Source organism: Miniopterus natalensis, chromosome X, assembly GCF_054644295.1.
Source record: "Miniopterus natalensis isolate mMinNat1 chromosome X, mMinNat1.hap1, whole genome shotgun sequence".
In the NCBI taxonomy this organism is placed as follows: Eukaryota; Metazoa; Chordata; class Mammalia; order Chiroptera; family Miniopteridae; genus Miniopterus; species Miniopterus natalensis.
In genome coordinates, this window is record NC_142103.1 from 16,252,806 (window position 1) to 16,272,564 (window position 19,759).

General features: G+C 41.0%; 1 protein-coding gene and 1 non-coding gene across 3 annotated transcripts in view; one reads left to right on the top strand and one right to left on the bottom strand.

The window, feature by feature from the left end:
* Positions 1–6,037: 6,037 nt before the first annotated feature.
* Positions 6,038–6,143, bottom strand: LOC148090414 (U6 spliceosomal RNA). The gene has a single exon (XR_015713737.1). It is a non-coding gene; the product is annotated as a U6 spliceosomal RNA (small nuclear RNA).
* Positions 6,144–12,679: 6,536 nt separating this feature from the next.
* The window catches only part of LAMP2 (lysosome associated membrane protein 2), a 39,632-nt gene continuing 32,552 nt past the window's right edge, over positions 12,680–19,759 (top strand). For both annotated transcript variants that reach the window (XM_016214055.2, XM_087813354.1), the window contains exon 1: positions 12,680–12,787. In XM_016214055.2, the coding sequence (XP_016069541.2) occupies positions 12,724–12,787 (64 nt within the window). In that variant the 5' untranslated portion in view covers positions 12,680–12,723. The remainder of the gene's footprint in view (positions 12,788–19,759) is intronic.

Consider the following 19,759-nt stretch of genomic DNA (forward strand, 5'->3'; position numbering starts at 1 on the left):
GGCCTTGGAGACAGGTTCAGGGGCTTAGCCCCGGACCAGCTGCCGCTGCCCTTTGCTCCCCTGGTTGCTAGTCTCGTGGAGTCCCCTCAGAGGGAAGAAGGGGGAAGGGAATGGCGAGGGCATGCTCCCCTAGGGCAGAGCACAAGCTGGGTTCTTCATCCTGAGCATATTTATCTCTCTCATTGCAGGCAAAAATCTTAGGGGAGGTCTCAAGGGAGGGTCTCAATAGAATACTCATTAGCTTTCCAGGCGTGCTCTTTCAGGGTTATGGTCTCCATTGATTGGTGAGTGCAAGGCCAGGAGGTCATTAGTTAATGTAGCTGGTCCTCATTAGTTAATGTAGCTGGTTGGTCCTGAGGCAGTCATGGTGTCACTTGTCTGGTTTTGCTGCTTTCCTGGGCCTTGAGCTGAAATACAAATGAGGCCTAGATATTATCTTTAGAGAGGAAAGGATCAGGGGATCTAAACCACATGACCATCGATATGAAAGATGAGGGGTCCAAACCGTATGACCAATGATAGGCTAGGGAGGATAGGTTACCCTGGGGATGAGGCTCTTGTTTTCCCAGTTTTTCCCCTTGCTAGGCACCTGGGGCTTCCTTCACTGGTGAGTTTCTGTACCTAGCCCATTGTCCTTGCTCTGCTCATGTTTGTCTAACTGCCTATAACAGACCCGATCTATTTTTATAAGTGTAGGATAGAAAATTTTCCCCTTCTAGGTTATTTGGCTAGCTAATATTCAAATTGACATGACATATTAACAGGAGAAAAAGCATTTAATTTTATACATAGGTGTCCCATAAGAATATGAGACCCACAGGAAGCCAAGCAATTGAACGCTGCATGCCACCCTGAGCTAAAGAGAAGGGGGTAGGGCTATGGGGCTTCAAAGAGGAAGAAAACAATTCATAGGAAGATGAGAAGTGCGGATGGTTGGTAAACAAATATTTGCCAAGCTATGCAGATAAGTCTTTCTGGTATAAAAAGTTATCTCTGGCAATAGCCCTCTTCCTGGCACAGGACCCATATCTAGATTATTTTAGGTAGTTAAGGGGGAGGTAAGAAGCATTTCCTGAGTCTGATGGATTTTAACTGCCTTCAGCTCAAAACAATCTACATGCAAAAGTGGCACATGCTGGGGTGGCAGATTCTGCTCCCCTGCAGAAGTTTTTGAGTTCTCATTTATTGGGTTTGCTTAAGATAAAGCACACTTGTCTTTTTTTTTAAGTTTGGGAGTTGAGGGTTTTCTACAAATGTATATTTGAAATAACCTCCAAACTATAAAACTGTTGTTCTAAGCATCTTTTGTGTTTTTTCCAAAGCACTTCAACACCATATATATCCATAAGTACCTCCATGAGGTAAGGGAATGATTTAACTCCCTTCCCACTCATTCCTTCCCACTGAGGGTTGGGGAGGAAGGGGAGAAAGGGATTGAGCTCCAGGGGACTAGAGGAAAGTAACAGTGTTTGTACCCCCAAGTGTTTCCAGCCCAGCCAGTTACAATGAACTCAAACCCATGTGCAGTATTATGCAGGAGGATTCTAAGGCACACAGTGTCTTATTCTTTTATAGTTCTACCCCAGAATCCAGCCTAACATTAGCACAGAGAAGAGAATTAACTCAGTCATTCAACAATAGTTACTATCTACTATGTGCCAGGCACTGTTGTTGGAGCTCAGGATATATCAGTGAACAAAAGAGGCACAAATCTCTGTACTTTGTATCATTAGCATTTTAATGGGGGGAAGACAGACCCTTAACAATAAACATAATAATCAATAGACTATATTTTATGTTAGGAGGAGATAAGTTCTATGAAAGAAGTGCAAGAAAAGAGAGTTTGAAAAGTGTGTGGGTGTGTGTGTTTCAGTATTAAATTGCATAGTTAGGACAGGCCTCATTAAGAAAGTAACAGGTAAGCAAAGACTTGGAGGAAGTGAGAGAGTTAGCCATCTGGATATCTGAGGAAGAACGTTCCAGGCAGAGAAAAGAGCTGGTATAAAAGGCCCTGGAGTGGAATTGTAACTGAAGAACAGCAAGGCAATGAACATTGATGGAAAGGAGCAAAGTTTATTGCTTAAATGAATAAATGGCTAGATATGTGATTACAAAGCAAGATGGTTAGCAAGTATGAAAAAAACCCTACTCATACTGCAAATTGAAGGTATGAGTGCTTGAGCAGGTGCTGAGTTGGAAAGAAGTTGTCGATGAAGACAATTCTAGATAGACTTTTTGGAACTTGAGTGGTGGAAGGGGAGGGAAGGTGGAGAAGACCTATAAAATTGAGCCAGGGTCTCAAACCACTCCATGATCATTGTCCAGACATGCGGGTCTCTATAGGGCTAGATGAGAAACCTAAGTCTTAAGACCATTGAAAACTAGTGTTTACTTTTTTTTGCATACACTCTTTTTTTTTTTTTTTTAATTTTATTTATTATTATTATTATTTTTTAGTATATCTTTATTGATTTCAGAGAGAGGAAAGGAGATGGAGAGAGAGATGGAAACATCAATGATGAGAGTCATTGATCGGCTGCAGCCCGCAACCCGGGCATGTGCCCTGACCGGGAATTGAACCCTGATCGCCTGGATCCTAGGTCGATGCTCAACCGCTGAGCCACGCCCAGCCGGGCCTTTGCATACACTCTTATCCTAGGACTTTTAAGTGGCAAAGGAAGCAAACAAACCAACCAAAAAAATAAAATCTTATAAATACTGACTTCAGGGGCAAAATGCTCAGGGATCCACCTCTTCTTCTCTAAAGCCTGCTAGTCTTCCATACAAGGGTTGTTGAATTAGTTTTCTTTTTAATTTAATTTAATTTCTTATTAAAGTATAGTTGGCATACAATATTAGTTTCAGGTGTACAACATAGTGATTCGACGTCTGTGCACCTTATGATGTGATCGCCCCATAGTCTAGTGACCATCTGTCACCGTACAAAGTTACAAGACTATTATTGACTATTTCACTTATATGTGGAATTAAAAAACAAACAAATGAACAAAGAGAACAAAAACAGACTCAGAAACAAAGAACAAACTTATGGTTGCCAGAGGGGAGGGAGGTGGAGGGATGGGTAAAAAAGGTGAAGGGGAATATAGTCAATAACAGTGTATTAGTTTTCTACTGTTGCTTTAACAGATTACCACAAACTTGGTGGTTTAAAATGACACAAATTTATTATCTTACAGTTCTGGAGGTCAGAAGTCCTGAAATCAAGGTGTCAGCAGGGCTACATTCCTTCTGGAGCCTCTGGGGGAGAATCCATTTCTTTGCCTTTTCTAGTTTATATAGGCCGCTCACTTTCCTTATTTTGCGGTCCCTTTCCTTTTATCATATCACTGTCCTTTGTATTTTCATTACTATAAATTCCTTTCTCTAGCAACTACTGGGGCACAAGGAATATCAGAAAGCTGTGAGATGCAAATTGATAGAGTGCTTAGAGGTCACCTTATCTAACTTTTCCTTAATGTTGAAACTCGTTCAACATTTTCTGGACAAGTACTCATTCAGCTTCTCTTTATTTTATTATTATTATTATTTTTTAATCCTCACTTGAGGATATTTTTTCCATTGCTTTTGAGAGAGAGTAAAAGGGAGAGAGAAAAAAATCACTGTGAGAGAGACACATCGATAGGCTGCCTCCCGCACGTGCCCCGACCGGGGCCAGGGATTGAGTCTGCAACCGAGGTGCATGCCCTTGGCCGGAATTGAACCTAGGACCTTTCAGAATGTGGGCCGATGCTCTGGTGACTGAGCAAAACCAGCTAGGGCTCAGCCTCTCTTTAAATACTTCCAGTGACTTGGAACAGGTCAGTATGAGTTACTAACTTTTCAGGTCTTATTGTTAAAAACCCTTCCTTCCTACTGAAATGACTCCTGTCTCCTTGTAACTTCAAAATGATCTTATTTTCTCTCAGGAGCTCCATAGAATGATCTCATTACCATGTGAGAACACAGCAAACCAGGAAGTGGGCCCTCAACAGGCACAGAATCTCCTGGCACCTTGATCTTGTACTTCCCAGCCTCCAGAATTATAAGAAATAAAAGTTTGTGTTTAAGCCATCCAGTCTATGGTAATTTGTCATAGCAGTTCGAACTGACAAAAACAGGCAAGTTATTTTACTTTTCTGTGCTTCAGTTTCCTCATCTGTAAAACAGAGATAGTGACACCTATTTTATTTTATTTTTTTTAAATGTATCTTTATTGATTTCAGAGAGAGGAAAGGAGAGGGAGAGAGAGCTAGAAACATCAATGATGAGACAGTCATTGATCGGCTGCAGCCCGCAACCCGGGCATGTGCCCTGACCGGGAATCGAACCCTGATCGCCTGGATCCTAGGTCGACGCTTAACTGCTGAGCCACACCCGGCCGGGTGTGATACCTATTTTATAGAGTTGTGAGAATTGCATGAGATAATACATGTACAAGGCTGTAGCAGTCCCTGCTATATAGGATGTGCTAGCTACTATTACTTTTTGGGTGTTACCAGCTTAGACGTAGATAATCCTAGAGGCCTGCCATGGATGTGCTCTTTGAGTGTTCTCATTTGAGCTACTATTTTTAAAGCAAAATACACCATACTGTTTCATTATGAGACAGGGCCAACTTGGAAACCCAGAAAGAACCTAGGATTTTAGACTATTAAAGCTGAAAATGGCTGTGGTGATTTTCTAGTCCAATGTTTCATGTAATGTTTTAGCTACGGAGCCCCTTGTTCAAACAAAATTTCACCCAAAAATCCATGATCTAAAAACAGAAAACTGGATCCATTCTGGTTGGTGTGGGGTGAAAAGCAGGATGTCCTGCCCACCCAATCTCTTCCATACCTGCTCAGAGATACCTCTTCTAAACCCAAGTACTCCATGGAACACACTTTGAGAAACGCTGATGGAATCGAAACAGACAGTACAGGAAGGTGTGATTACATGGCCAAAGAGATTATGTGACCTGAGCAGACCACAGAGTGAGTGGTCGCCAAACTGGGATCAGAAACCTGCTCTTCTGGTTTTTATGCTCAGGAGAGTGAACATCTGTTAGGTGCAAGCACTGTGCTAGATGTGGCAGTTTATGGGGAAGGCTCAGCAGAGCCCTGTGACACCTATCAGTTAGGATTCATCCAGGTGGTTGATGTCTCTATCCTGGTTTATAGGTCTTCAGGTGGATGTGTCTACCCCTGAAAGCCAGCTTGGCTCCCAGAAATCACTGTGTCTGGGGAGGAAGGATGGGGAAATATGGATCGAAAGTAAGGGATGGAATTAAGTGAAGTGTACTCACTTTTCTTAACTTCTAGTAAATCCCTAATGAAGAGGTTAGTGGGATGGGCTGTCTTCCTGAAATCCCATTGTAAAGCCAGCAAGTACTTTCCTGAACAGTCAGCTGGAAAACAGAATAAACATTTGGAAGAATGAAGTTGCTAGGAAACTTACACATTTCAATTCATATGAGTACTAAGATCTCCATCTAATAAGTTCTGTATGGGAACTGAACAGGGCCTTCAGTGTTTTCCTGGCCTTTCTCACTGACATGAAACTTTAATGAAGGGGGCCTTTTAGAGCACAGGGTCTGAGCAAACTGAGAATAGAGCCCCAGACAAGAAATACAGAGGTAAGAGTTCTATTGTCAGCTCTGGTGCCTGCTTGGGCAAGTAACTTAACTTCCTGGGCAAAATGAAAGGGTTGAAGCAGACAAGGGCTCTTCTGGTTTTAAAATGTCTATCATTCCATATCAAGAGTCTGCAACAAATGGCTGCCATCTAGAAACTGGACACAATGGGTCTGGGCTGCCTGTCGCTACTTCAGGCAATTAAGCAGAGACAAGGTTGAATAATTTGAGCACTTATTCCATTATTGCTGGAAATTCTGCTCTGACCACTCCTTGCCATTTGACTGATTACATACCAGTGAGGGAGAAGATAACTACGTGCAGCTGTGAGCTGCAAGTGTAACAGAAAGGGGAGGGGAGGGGGCTGCAGTCTGGCCTTCAGGAGCGCCAAGTCCTATAACCAGGTGCTGATCTTCTCTGTTTAGTAAAAATATGGAATGCTTCACAAATTTGTGTGCCATCCTTGCGCAGGGGCCATGCATATCTTCTATGATGTTACAAACAGCTCAGCCTATTCTTGTGACCAAAGAATGTTCAACGTTCCTGAGGCAAACTCCCGGAGGGGGTCAGGGTCTGGGCACAGCAACCAAATCAAAGTGTGTTCTGTCCTTGGTCTGTTCTCAAAATGTATTTCTTTTCTGAGTAATAGACCCACCGAGGCATCTTATCATTTTACAGCCTTTTTTCATCCTCAACTTTCCCAGGGTCTGGAAGAAAGCTTCTTATCTATAGTTAGTAAGATGGATGATTATTAAACATCTGTGGCTCTATTCTTATTACGTGCCCTTCCCCACTATCAATCTTAGGCCAAATTGCTAGCTGCAGCCTTCTCATTTACACCTGCAGAGTCAGGTCATTGTCATCATCAATAGTGTCATAAAGAGTAGGTAATGATTTCTGAATCTGAAGTCTTTCCTCTAAAGCCCTACTGCAAAGGAAGAGAACAATATGAGATTATTTCCTAAGCAACACATTGCTTTAGTTTCATGGGTCAAAATGTCCTGGGATCACTCTCCTTCATAATCTATTGAGTTGAAGAAAAAGGTAGAGATTACAATGGAAAGATAAGTAAAGCGGGCATAAGTGTGTGTGTGTGTGTGTGTGTGTGTGTGTGTGTGTGTGTGTGTGTGTGTGTGTGAAGAGAGAGAGAAAGGGAGGGAGAGGTGTAAAGAAAGACTCAGAAAAAGGAGAGGCAGACAAAGAGAGACACACAGTACAGACAAGGAGAAAGTGATGGAAGTGGAAGTCAGAAGTGTGTCAAGGGTCAGCTGGCTAGTCTAGTGGAAAGAAAGCATATATTCTGCCACTTTCTCTGATGTGAGGCAGATGGAAAAAATCTGGGAAATACTCTGCTCGGGAGACCATTTCACCAGCTCAGCACTTAGGTCATATAGTCTCCAAAAGCCAGAACCTATTCTTAGATCTGCCATTTATTTATTAATTCAATAAACATTTACTGAGCACTTACTGTGAGAATAGACTAATGAAAAAAAGGGCCATGTTCTCTGCCTGAAAGAAGCTCACAGGCTACTATAGGTTCTGGGCCAATAATAGATGATAATAGTATGATGAATGCCATGATGAGGGAAGTCCAGGATATGAGGCGAAATCCCCCAAAATTCAGCCTTGGCTGGTTAAAAGAGGTTTCTTTGGAGAAAGTCATGTCACTTGAAGGAGAAGCAAAAGCCAGACTGGTGTTGGAGGAGGTAGAAGGAGAAGGAATATTTTATGCAGAAGTAGTACTACAGTTTATTTTAAATTTTTTTGGTATGCTTAGCAGTGTTTTTCAACTGTTCTTCATTGGACATATATTACATTTATAAAGAAAGAATTTTAAAACATGAAGGTTAGCAATGGCCTCTCTTTTAAAAAATTTAAATTTAAAAATTTTTTTTCAATTACAGTATATATTCAATATTATTTTGTATTAGTTTCAGGTGTACAGCATAGTGGTAGGATGATCATACACTTTACAAAGTGTTCCCTCTGATATTTCAAGTACCCACCTGGCACCATACACAGTTATCACTGACTATATTCCCTGTGCTGTACTTTACATCCTCATGACTACTTTATAACTACCAATCTGTACTTCTTAATTCCTTCACCTTTTTCACCCAGTTCTCCAACCTCCTACCCCCTGGCAACCATCAGTCTGTTCTCTGTGTCTGTGAGTCTGTTTCTGTTTTGTTTGTTCATTTATTTTGTTCTTTAGATTCCACATATAAGTGAAATCATAGGGTATTTGTCTTTCTCTGACTGATTTATTTCACTTAGCATAGTAACCTCTAGGTCCATCAATGCTGTCGCAAATAAAATTTCATTCTTTTTTATGGCTGAGTAATATTAACAATGGCCCTCTCTTAATCAGTGAGCACCAAAGAGAATATCCTTTGGTTTGTGATACACTGACAGGAAGAGAAGGGAGCACTGTAATTACTACTAATAATAACAGTAATGAGAACATTTGTTGAATGCTTACTACATGTCGGCTTTTTCCAGGCACCTCATTTAATCCTTACAATAATCCTCCACGATAGGCACAACTATTATCGTCTTCATTCATGGATGCGAAAACTGAGGCCCAGAGATCACACAATTATTAAGTGGCAAAGGCAGAAATCAAATCCAAATAGTCCAATGGCAGGGCCCTGGCTTGTGACTACTGCACTATGCTGCCCCTCTTTACATGATTAAAGTGATACACACAAGAGACCAACTCGTGTTTTAACTCCTCCCTCTTACAAGAAGCAACTGCTTGCTATAAGCGGACTATATCCCTGTATCCTCCAAGTGGGGGTTGGAGGGGCAGGGGATAGTTTTCATATGTGTGCCAAGAGGGAGATCAGATGCACAAAGAGCATGAACTGAGTTTCCTAAGGTTGCATGGCAATCTGATGGCTGAATTGGGTTCCAAAAATCCATTTCAGCATCCCAACTGCAGGACTCCACTTTGCTCTGGTCACACCAATAAACCTTATCTTGTGGGAAGTATCCAGTTTTCAAGTCAGTGACATAAGTACAGATGGTTTATTAAAATTTCCTTATATTGCCTGGCCAAGTATGGCTCAGTAGTTGAGCATCGGCCTATGAACCAGGAGGTCACGGTTCCATTCCCAGTCAGGGCACATGCCCAGGTTGGGGGCTTGATCCCAAGTAGGGGGCATGCAGGAGGCAGTTGATCAATGACTCTCTCTCATCATTGATGGTTCTATCTCTCTCCCTCTCCCTTCCTCTCTCTGAAATCAATTTTTTAATAATTCCCTTATATTAATGATGTTGCTCTGTGATGCAATCCTTATGTTAACCACATGGTGATGCTGCAGACAAATCTAGGAATTTGGGGAAGAGGAGTTTAAGAATATTTGTAGTATTTTTATAAATTGTGATACAGCTACACAATTAAAGGCTGTGCTGCCATCTAAAAGAATAAGGTAAAGCCATATGACTTTTAAGGAACATCTTCAAGGTATGCAAATAAGTGAGAAAAGCAGGTCACTAAACAATATGAAGAGCAGGCTTGCATTTGTCTAATTAAAAAAAAAGTATACATACATACACAGATATATGCATATCTCTTTTACATATAAAAAAAGAGACTGTTAACAGTTATTACTTCGAGGAGTGGGATTGGGGTCCAAGGGAGAGGAAAGGGTATTTCTTTTAGATTTTATACCTGTTAAAATTATTTCAATTTTTAATGATTTGTATCCATTAATTTAAAAATCATTATTACAAAAACAACTCAATTGCTGTAAAAATTTAAGTACGGTAGAAGTTAATAAAAGTCCCTTCTCCCCCACCTCTTAATCCCATCCCCAAAGGACAGACTCTGGGACCTTGTTACTCAGTGTAATTTTCAGAACAGCAGATCGGGATCATCTGGAAAGTTGCTAGAAATGCAGATTCTCATGCCCCACCCCAGATTTGCTCAAACTCCATAGTGGGGCCTACTAATCTATGTTTTAAAAAAACCCTTGGTCATTTTGATGCATACTCAAAGTTGAGAACCATTTCATTTTAGCAGGTTAGACCAGATCTTTGGTGGTGGTGTTGGGGGAGGGGAGGTAGAGAAGACTCCCCCTGGGAAAAACTAATAATTCAAAATGGCATGTCCTCATTCACCCAGCGAGCTCTACATCAAGGGTTAGCAGCCCCTTGAGCTCACTGTGACCTCTATGTTGGGAATGAGCGATAACCATACTGCCACAGTTTGGAGGCATTATCTAGAAAAGGGAAACATGTTAGAAGGAGAAAGGCGTGTAGAAAAACTAAACGAGAGTGAATCAAGGAAGGAAAAATGGCAGAGAGAATGAAGATTAAAAAATCATAAGATGGCAAGTAGATGACACTGACACCTCAGGGACACTCACTCATTGAGTTAGTAAGTATTTATCATTTTAAAATTCAAAATCTCTGTATCTTTGTGCTCATTTCCTTTCTCTGACCCACACGTTTTATTGTCTATGAAACCGAGGTCCTTATAACATTGATTAAATTTAGCTTTAAATCCTAGCTCTAGAAACCACATGCCTCTCTCTGTATATGTATATACCCCTCAGAGACCTATCCTCCCCCTGCCCCATAATCAGCAATCCAGAAGACAGCAGAAGATAGAACTCAGTCCTGACTAATGGTCACAAGGTCGGTTCTCTGTCAGGCTAAAGATAACATCTTGACCTAAACTATGATTCAGCTCCTGAGCCTTCAGGTGGAATAATCTCCTGGCTATTTTCCAGTTAAATCAGACATGAGGACAGGGGAACATACCTCAGAACTCTCCTCAAGACCAGAAGAAATGATTTATTACCTTTTACCTCACCTCCCACCAATCAGCTCCCAGCATGACCCCGAACCCCTAACCCACAGATGTCTTGTGATTTTGCCCTTTATTATCTGTAACCTACATGCCATCAGACAGTTGTGGGTATTGAACATTAGCTTCCTGTTCTCCTGGGTGTTGCCATTTATAATAAAATAAATAATATTTTTCCACTGCAATTCTCAGTGTTTAGCATTTGGCTCTGCTAACGTTAGATGGACAGACTCTTTGTGTACCTCTGACCCACACATTTCATTGTCTATCATTTACCAAATAAGATAGGATTATTATTTCTTACACCATTCAGTGTCTTCACATTTGGAAAGTGTTTGGCAGTGATCCCTGCTCCCTGGCCAAAAAGTCATGAGCTCTCAAAACTGCTCCAAAGAGTCATAATCTATTGTGTGTGTGGGGTGTGTGTGTGTGTGTGTGTGTGTGTGTGTGTGTGTGTGTGTTTGCTGAGGAATTTTGCCCACTGGGGAGGTATGAGGTATGGTAGGAGAGGATGTGCACATAAAAGTGCTCTAGATGCAGTAGTATCAACAATCTAGTCAACACATATGAAGCTCAGATTGGAAGCGGTCTTCCAAAGTTCCTCAAACATCGACCCTAATCCCACAGACTTGCCTCTACAGCAGAAGAGCCTGGGGAAAACTCCTTCAACTAAGCTGGGGTCATGGGAGACAGTGCATACAAAAGTAAGTAGTTTTCACAAGGTGTTCTTTTTTTGGGGGAAGGGACATTAAACAACCATGAATATGGAAGCTCTGACCAAACAAATCTTTAAGTACTTTTAGCGTATCTTTTTCTGACAAAATACCCACCATTTACCTACCACTTCCAAAACATTGTTCTGTCTCATGAACATGCTTATCTCAGTCAAGGAACCAGCATTTGTTTTGTCAGGGGGAAAGCTTGTGATGGGGGGATTTAGTTTAAAATGCTGCTCTATCTCACTGTGTTCCTTTTTTTTTTTTTTTTTTTTTTTGATGACATCTGCAAGAACTTAAGAGCAACAGTGTGTTAAACCAGATCTTTAACTCATTGAGACACTTTGCTTCCTTACATTTTAAGAAAAAGAGCATTTACTCTTATAGATTCCTAGAGTTGTAAAGCTGGAGCCACCTTAGAGATCATCTCTGACCCATTAATATTGCCTTGGGGAGTTTTGACAAAAATTCAATGCCCAGGCCCCACTCCATAACAACTGAATCTGTATCTGAAGAGGTGGGGCCAAGGGGGCATCTCTAGTTTTAAAGCCCCACAAGTGATTCCAACATGCAGCCAGGCTTGAGAAACGGCTCTTGGAAAAACAAAAACAAAAACAAAAAAACAAAACAAAAAGACAGTACCTACTGTTTCACAGTCTCTGGGGAATGAAGTACAGGAATCAGTATGTTATTAAAAATATCAGGATGATTCTTTTGGAAACTAACATTTGAGAAGCAGCGCTTTATTCCAATTTGAAATTTTTATAGTTTTTTAATGCTTTCATTTGTTGAATATTTTAGGTTTCATATGTTCAACTGTTAAGTATACCAAATAGTATGCTTAGTATGAATTCATTAAAGGATATTTACATGTATATGTACATGGGAAAAACAACTGGAAGGATAATGGATGGGTAAGTAGATAAACAGTGTCTCTGGGTAGTAGGCATATGGATGATCTTTGTTTTTTCCCCCCTTTCTATTTTATTTCTATCTCATTTTGTTTCTTTCTGTATTTAATGAAGATTCTTCCTCTTTCTGAGTTCAATTTCCCCATCTGAAAAACAGGGTGTTGTAACTTAGTGAACTTCAAGACCACGTCCTGCTCTGGCGGTCAGTGACTCCATACTTCCCACTAGCTGTTCGCCCATTTAACAGCATGAACTGTATAGGTAACAACAGTGTTTGGAGAATCATCGTCGGAACTGAAATGATCTCTACCATCTACACCCCCCAAAAGTTCATCCTCTCTCTTTCGCCTTAGATAAGGCCGTCCGCGCACATCTCTTCAGAGAGTAAGAATGATCGTGAACCAAAAAGCCAGGGCGTGGTCGCCCCGCCTACCCGGCCCTACATCACTACCACTCTCGCAGCTTTTAAGCGCGGAGATTGGCTGAAGACGAGAAAGAGCCCCGCCCCTAGTCTTATGACCTGCGCTGAGGCTCCGAGTCCCCGCTATTAGCAGCGCTGTGGTCGGTGGTCAGCGGCCGTCTTCCTCCGCTTCCCCCGAGCCGCCTTCGTGGTGTTGCTGCTCCCGCCGCCGCCTCTGCCGCCGCCGCCTGCGCCTGCTCTTCCGGATCATGGTGTGCTTCCGCCTCTCCCTGGGGCCTGGCTCGGGGCTCCTTCTGCTCGGCCTCGTTCTGGGTGAGTTGTCAGGCCCTCGTAATCAGTCCCCCCGCCTGGGCCCCGGGGCGCCCAGTTCAAAGGCCACAACTTGTCAAACTGGTCCCAGCGGGAGGGGGTTGAGAGGCTGAACAGCTGACCCTGGGCGATGGCGCTTGCCCCAGGTGCCTAGCACTGACCTAGAGAAGACCTGACGGAGGAACAGCGGGGTAAGAAGGGCCAGTGAGAGTAAGAAAGGGCAAGTAAGGGGGTGGGCTGGACGTCAAGGGAGTAGGTAGGGAAGAGTTTGGAATGAAGCGGATCGGGATAGGAAGAGTCACTTGAGGAAAATACTAAGGAGTGAGCCTAGGAGGGCGGTACATGCTGATTCTGGGGTGGCAGAGACCATTAGGAAAGTCCTCGTTTCCTAGGATCAGGAAGAGTTTTGAAGATGGTGGAAAAGTATGGGACGAGAGAGAAAATTGGAAAACACTGCCTGTGTGAGGGTAGTGGGGCAGATATAACAGTAGAGTCTGGGGACAGTGAGAGTGTTGGGGGCTTTGATGGGAAGGAATTGGAGGCCATGGAGGAAGGGTGATTAAACAGATGAGGAATGATGCTGGATTTGAGTTTGGTAGTTGGGAGTTTTGAAGGGGAAGGGACCCAAGGTGGCTGAACACTTTCCAGGCAAGAAAACTCAGGCCCAACCTCTGGAGAGTAAAGGGGTGAGTGGGAACTTCAATGGGGAGTGAATATCTGACTCGAAGGTGTTGAAGATGTCAGTTTTCGACCACTTTTGCCACTTTTTCAGCCCCCAAATCCCCAAGTGTTTCAGTTGGGAGAGCCTCCCAGTTTCAAGATTTTGGGAGTGTATCCGAGTCTTGTATGTCTCTTTGCCTTCAAAAGCTCATTTTCTTGTTCTCTGTCATACAACTAGCCTATTACCTGGCTTTCAGAGGAAGAGTAGGTGGAGGAGGGTATGTAACTTCCTGAGGATTGATAATAACTACCATGTCCTCAGAATGGCTGGGTGAATGTTGGCTGATTGTGCACACCCTCCCCGTAAGCAACCAGTTTAATAACTGAAAGGCGAACTTCGACCAGAATGTCTTTTCCTGACCTGATTCATCCTGTTCGTTGCTACCCACTGACTTTTGCTGTTTGTGACCTAATTTAAAAAACAACAACAAAAAGCACAGAAGGAACAGACCAGATGGGAGTAGAGAGGAAATAGACATATTACGGGCCTGAGAAGACAGTGAGAGGTACACATCTTATAATTCACATTTCAGTAGAATAAAATCAGCCCCCTAGAACAGTGGATTCTCAATCAAGGAATATTTGGCAATATCTGGAGACATTTTTGGTTGTCACAACTGGGGATTACTTTTAGCATCTAGTGGCTAGAGGCCAGGGATGCTTATCAATATCCTACAATGCACAGGACAACCTCCACCCCCCACCAATGAAGTACCTACCTCAAAATGTCAGTAATGCCAAAGTTGAGAAATCTTGCTCCAGAGCCATAGCATTGGAAGAATTCTTGATCTGATATAGTGATTCTCAAGGATCTTTGCTGGAATTCTGTCATATCAAAACTATTTCCAGAAAAGCACTAAGAAGTCATTTGTCTTTTTCACTCTCATCCTCTCACCAGTGTACAGTGGAGTTTTCCAGAAGCCACATGAGTGATGACATCACCCTGATGGCTCTGATATGTTTTATTCACTTCTCAGTTTCAAATTCTACGGCAAATACCAAAAGATATAATTCACAGAAACCAAAGCTCTTTTAGATCCTTGGTGCATAAAAGATTCAAGGGGGTCTTCACACTGAAGCGTTTGTGAATCCCTGATCTAGTACAGCTGTCCACACAGTGCAGGAAACTCTTCTGTAGCCCTTCTGAAAGGGGGTTGTGGAGGCTTTGCTCAAACACAGTTCGGAGCTTTTACACTACTGAGGGCTGAGTGACCCTAAGAGAGGATTATCTACCAGTAAAGTACCTCACCAGTGACTAGAAGACATCTGACCAAGGCATCTGTTAACCATTAACTCACTGCTAATTGAATCTGCACAAACACAACACTGTTATTGTTTAGAGAAAGTGAAAAATAATAGTTGTCTTACTTGTTGGTTTTCATGTCATTAATTTTTGTTTTTGTTTTTAATGAAAGCTTTTTTTGTTTTGATTTTACAAAAGCAATGCTTGCTCATTGCAGAAAATAAACAAAAAGAAACATAAAAGAACCAATCAGCTCATCTGCTAGTTTGACATTTATTGATTAGAGCTAACTAGACTCATCTTCTTGGAAGATTTCCTAGATTGATTCCTTCCACTTCCAAGTTCAGAACAGAATTTGGAGGAGTAAAAGTTAATAATGTACCCAGATCAGATTTTTAAAATGAAATAGAAACCATCTCTTCTATACAGCTGCTTTTTCTGACAGCTATTGTGGCACTAACTCCTTCCATGTGGTTTTGTCTCTTTAAAATTTAGCAAGTCTTCAGTTGCTTGGTGCATTTTACATGTTGTTTTTATGTATCAAAATGGCTACCAAGAAAAGGTTTTTGAAGACTCAATAAATATTTGTGAAGTACCTGTTATGGATCTCATGCTGTTCCTGGATACTACAGAGGATAATAAAGGATGATCTATTCTGAATTTATAGTCTAATTAGCATTAGTGTTCTGGCCGTGCCACTTTGTAACTTTCTGACTCTATCCCAGCCTCACCAGTAACTTTACTTTTTAAAAATAGCTGCTTTAGAGTAAGTACAGAAAAGAATTCTTTGAGTCTATGTATTGGTTTTTTTCACAGAGATTAAATTATGCTGAGATTTGTTTCATTTGTAACTGACTAGAGAACTTTCTGGAGAAGAGCTAGATAGCAGCATTTTAGAGAGAGAGCTAAATGAAAATCCTCTCCTAGCATCATTGCTTAACTGTGTTCCCATTGTGTGACATCAGAGATTTCAGAATTCTGTGGGGTTTGATTCTTATAACTAGTGACTTCTGCATTTTATAGAGTTGAAGCTTTTCTGGAAGAGAAAAACCTCATAGAAAATCCTGAGTGTGTGTTTCACTGGTTGGAGCCCCTTCTTCCCACAAATGTTTATTAAGTGCCTATTGTGTACCAGCCTATTGTGTACTAGGTGAAAGGGATAGACAGAGCAACGGGAAAGACAGATGAGGTACCTGCTCTCAGGGAGCTTACATTTTAGCGGTGGAAGACAGTCCAACAGGTAAATAACAGAATCTCACATAGTGATAGGGACTGTAAAGAAAATGCTGTAGGTAATGTGAAAGAGGAATGAGCAGATGATAGGAGTGGGTGATGGGGTCAGAAGGCCTTTCATTGTTGTGTAACATTTGAGCAGAGATCTGAGTGTTGGAAGGAGGACAGTCAGATGAGCATCTGGAAGAATAGGAGTAAATCTTGACTTTCCAAAACTCTTAGTTTATTACGCTAGCCTATTTTCCACTCATTTTTTCCCTAATAGTACCAGTCCAGTCTCCCCTGTGGTATTAGTTCCTGAGAGCAGAGACTATCTTATGGATAGTTATTTCCCTGTGCCTACCTAGCACAGGGCTTGGTACATATTTAACCCTCCTTAAATTTTTGTTGAGGGTATTATTCTTCTTGAATCTTAAATTATGTTTTGCAAGAAGTTTGTGTGTGTGTGTGTGTCTTTGGATTGAGAACTTCAAGATCAGTGCTAAGCAGTACAGATAATTATAAACCAGTTCACTAAAGTATAATCCCGTATAATAATGCTAGTATCTTACCTGTACCCTTCAGATATACCTACATAGTAGTGAGGGTTAACATGAAGAACAAGGAAGTCTTTGGTGAGGAGAATATGGTTTTCACAAAGAACTGACCTCTCTCCTTTTGGAGGTGATCTAAAAGAAAATGTAAGCATTGAGATTTTTTGTAGCCTTACCACATTTGGTTAAGCTGATAACTTTGATTTTAAAGCTCTGCTAAAATTATTCTAGCTATAATAGTGCTACTTGAAAGAACAGGCTATCCCTGGCCGATGTGGCTCAATTGGTTGGGCACTGTCCCATGCACCAAGAAGATGCCAGTTCGATTCCCTGTCAGAGCACATGCTCAGGTTGTGAGCTCAAGCCCCAGTAGGGGGCCTTCAGAAGGCAGCCAATTGATGTTTCTCTCTCCCCCTCTCCCTTCCTCTCTATAAAAAATCAATAAAAACATATTAAAAAAAGAAAGGACAGACTATTATTCGTCCATTAGTCATTGGTTATCACATCTGATAGGACAATAGATGTGATAATATTTCCCATGAGTGCAGCTTTCTTTCTCTATATCCTTGGGTGGAATTTGTGATCAAGGATTATTTCACAGTACTATCCTGACTTAAATGATCCATTGATGCAGGAAGGCTACTCTTCCTCATGTAGTGACAAAAGCATTCTGATCATAATTTTGTATTACAGTGATCAGAGATCTCCGATCCAAAAGTATACTTTATAAGTAATTGTTGGTATCTCTTGTGTTGCAAGAGAGTTCTGGAGGTCTGCCAAATACCACTCAGCAATAAGCACTTTCCATTAGTTGAATAATATTGAATCTTATTTCCCTACCCACTCTCTGACCTTAAAAAAAATAAATTATTTTGTAGCTTGCAATCATATTATTACTTTCCTTTTTTAAAAGATTTACCAGAAATCAAGAGTATCAGCAACCAAATGTGATGATTGTACCTATATGAGGAATTGTAAATGAGGAACAGTTTATCTGACTTAAACCTATGAATAGAAAAGAAAGAGTAAATAGGTAGTATATGCCTATGTCCTGTTCTTTTTTAAGACCTTTTGCTCAACACCATTCTGAATTGATGAGTTTGAGGACAAGAATCCGTAACTGAATATGATGAATGTAAACATATGCCTAAAAGCTTGGAAGGGTCGGTCCCTTTAGGTGCTGTGCTTACTAGAAGGGTAGCTTGTAAGCTGGAACCTCTAACTTGCTTGGCAAAGTTCTCTTAGTTCTGAAGGGTTTACATGCTATTGTAGAACCTTTTAGAGAAATATGCACACTATAATTCTTCACAAGGAACTTGCCCAGAGTCTCACAGCTAGTAAATTGGATGGCCTGATTTGAATTCTAGCTCTTGAACTCCAGAGATTGGGGTCTTAGTCACCTCATAATATTGCCTCTTACATCATTGTTTGTTTGTTTTTTATTAGTTTTGTTTTACCACCAGTGTTATGTTCCCACCCACCCCATCCTATTTACAAATGTGTATTTTTCAGCTACATTGGGTCAAATAGACTTGTAAAAACCTAGCCCTTTTTTTTTTTTTTTTTGTATTATCTTATCCTTCAAGAAATAAGTTCTGAGTTCTAAAAGAACCTATAAATGATCTCTTTGGAAACAAGATAGAGAGGATATTTGAACTTGAGAAAGCTGATTTTGAGGATTTCCTTTTTCTTTGGAGAATGAACTCTCAGCTCTATAATTATATACTCCAGGATATATTCAGCTGTGGTTTTTTAATGGCATAAAGCCTTTAAACAAAAATGATTTGGTTGTTCTAAAATCAAACACAGAAATAAGGATGGAAAAGGCTTGCTGGAGATTTTTTACCAAAGTGTAAATGTTTCAACTATAAACTTACTTTATGAGAAAAGCATTATTCCTAGTTCAGAATCCATGACAAAATTTGTTGAGGGAACTGACATGGGGTTTGAAGGAGTATCCAGAAGACTGATAGGTTGGGTTCATGATTTGGAGGAGAAAGAAGGTTGGCCTTCCTGTAATTAGATTAAGCTATATTTCAGGTTCTTATTGCAGGGTATTTTTACCTTGATATGATCAATCAGTATTTATTGAGAATCTAATGTGTATTCAGCACTACTAGGAATAATAGGAGATAGAGTAAATGTAATAGACATAGTCTCTCCCACCATGACACCCATGATGGATGACATTCATATAAAAGACACATTCCTAGGGGCTGTGGCATAGATAAATAAGATCATCTGTTTAAGGGAACATATTGGAATTCAAACGAGTTGCAGAGATATTATCAAAAAGGAATCTTGTCATTCATTCACAGACTTTGGTACTTTTTTATTAACAAATTACTTGTTGTATGCTACAATTTACCAAGGCACATCAGTTTGTTGCAAAGTGACAGTTGAAGACTCTTTTGGAACTTATGACAATAGGGAAGACAGGGTTTGCAGGCATACAATAACTAAATAATTCAGGATAGTATGAGATATATGGAAATTTTGGGATGTGCACTATGACTGCTCCTCCAGGGCATTTATAGTCAAGGAAATCTGTGGAGAAAATGGCTGCTGAAAAAATGGATAGCATATCAGTCCAGGTTCTTAATCGTAAGCAACAGAAATAAAATCCAATTGATTTTAAGCAGAAAAGGAGTTTATTAAAAAGATCTCGAAGTAGCCCAGCTGGCATGGCTCAGTGGTTGAGCGTTGACCTATGAACCAGGAGGTCATAGTTTGATTCTTGGTCAGTGCACATGCTCAGGTTTCGGGCTCGATTCCCAGTAGGGGGCGTGCAGGAGGCAGCTGATCAATGACTCTCATCATTGATGTTTCTATCTATCTCTCTCCCTTCCTCTCTCTGAAATCAATAAAAACATACTTTTTTAGAAAAAGATATTGGGGTATGTGTGTACCCTTTGACCCCACAATTTCATTCCTAGATATATAACCAGTAGATTCACATACACATGGGTTCACTGATGTGTCCATTTGTTTGTTTGTTTTTTGTTTTTGTTTTTTTGTGTTTTTTTTTAATATATCTTTATTGATTTCAGAGAGAGGAAAGGAGAGGGAGAGAGAGAGAGATAGAAACATCAATGATGAGAGAGTCATTGATAGAGCCCGCAACCCGGGCATGTGCCCTGACCAGGAATCGAACCCTGATCGCCTGGATCCCAGGTCGATGCTCAACCGCTGAGCCACGCCAGAAAACTATGCAGATACCCATCAACAGTAGCATAGAGTAGTGGA